Source organism: Rhea americana, unplaced genomic scaffold (genome assembly GCF_003343005.1).
Source record: "Rhea americana isolate MKP2758 unplaced genomic scaffold, rheAme1 scaffold_907, whole genome shotgun sequence".
Classification (NCBI taxonomy): domain Eukaryota; kingdom Metazoa; phylum Chordata; class Aves; order Rheiformes; family Rheidae; genus Rhea; species Rhea americana.
In genome coordinates, this window is record NW_028187097.1 from 1 (window position 1) to 1,004 (window position 1,004).

The window sequence follows — 1,004 nt, forward strand, 5'->3', positions numbered from 1 at the left end:
CGTGCCCGTCCGGCGGGATCTTGGCCCCGAAGCCGAGCGCGGGGAACATCTTGTCGCTGTCGTAGTCCTGGATGATCTCGCCCACCGCCTTGAGGGCCATGGCGTAGGCGTTGAGCTGGTAGGGGTTCATGTAGTGCAGCGAGGTGGACTGCGACGGGTTACCTGGCCGGGGGGGCAGCGGGCGTCACCCGGGGCCACCCGCGCCGAGCGGGACCGTCCCCAGGCCCAGGTGCCCCGAACCCACCCGCCCTCGCGGCCGCCCGGCGCTCCTCACCGTTGGACGCCGTGAAGTCGATGGCCACCGTGAAGTTGATCTGGGTCCTTGGGGAAGCGGCGTTAGGCTCCGGCGTCCGACCCGCTCCCGGCGCTCCCCCCCCTTCCCGGTGGCTAGCGGGTACGGGAGGAGGGTGCGGGGGTCCCACGGGCATGGCGGCCCCCCCAGCCCGGCCCCCGAATCGCTCACCCGCCCTTGATGTAGTCCAAGAAGGTGTAGTCGGACTCCACGGCGAAGGACAGCAGCGTCACCTGCGAGGCGGCCGCGGGCTCAGCGCCGCGGGGGGCACGTGCGACCCCCCCCCCGGCCTGCCCCGCGCGCGCCCGGCCCGTACCGTCCCCGAATTCAGGTACTTCTTCTTCTTCATCTTCTTCTTGGGGTTCACCACCTGGACGGGAGGACGAGGAGGAGGAGGAGGAGGGCGTTCGCCGGAGGTCCCTGGGCCCCGAGGCGCCGGCTCCGGCCCGGATCGCCGCCGCTCCGGAGGCGGCGGAGGGGACCGGCCCCGCTCCCGTCTCACCTCGTAGACGTTGAAGCGGCTCTGCCCCCGCGCCAGCTCCCGGTAGCTGGTGGTGAACTCGCCGATGAAGTCGTGGCTGCGGGGCGAGAGGGGCCGCCGTGAGCTGCGGCGGGCCGGCGGCGGCGTGGGCGCGGGCCGGGGCCCGGCGCTCACCTGCCGTCGCGGTCCCAGTCGTACACCTCCGCCTTGATGGGCCTGCGGGCGAGGACG

General features: G+C 73.4%; 1 protein-coding gene across 1 annotated transcript in view; it reads right to left on the reverse strand.

Moving 5' to 3' along the window:
• Positions 1-3: 3 nt before the first annotated feature.
• Positions 4-1,004, reverse strand: part of LOC146584643 (copine-5-like) — a gene marked incomplete at its 3' end in the record, with an annotated part of 5,293 nt that continues 4,292 nt past the window's right edge. Inside the window, exons 6-11 of the mRNA XM_085324395.1 lie at positions 948-989; positions 795-870; positions 609-662; positions 464-525; positions 275-321; positions 4-162 (exon numbers count right to left, since the gene is read on the reverse strand). Of these exons, the coding sequence (XP_085180521.1) occupies positions 4-162; positions 275-321; positions 464-525; positions 609-662; positions 795-870; positions 948-989 (440 nt within the window). The remainder of the gene's footprint in view (positions 163-274; positions 322-463; positions 526-608; positions 663-794; positions 871-947; positions 990-1,004) is intronic.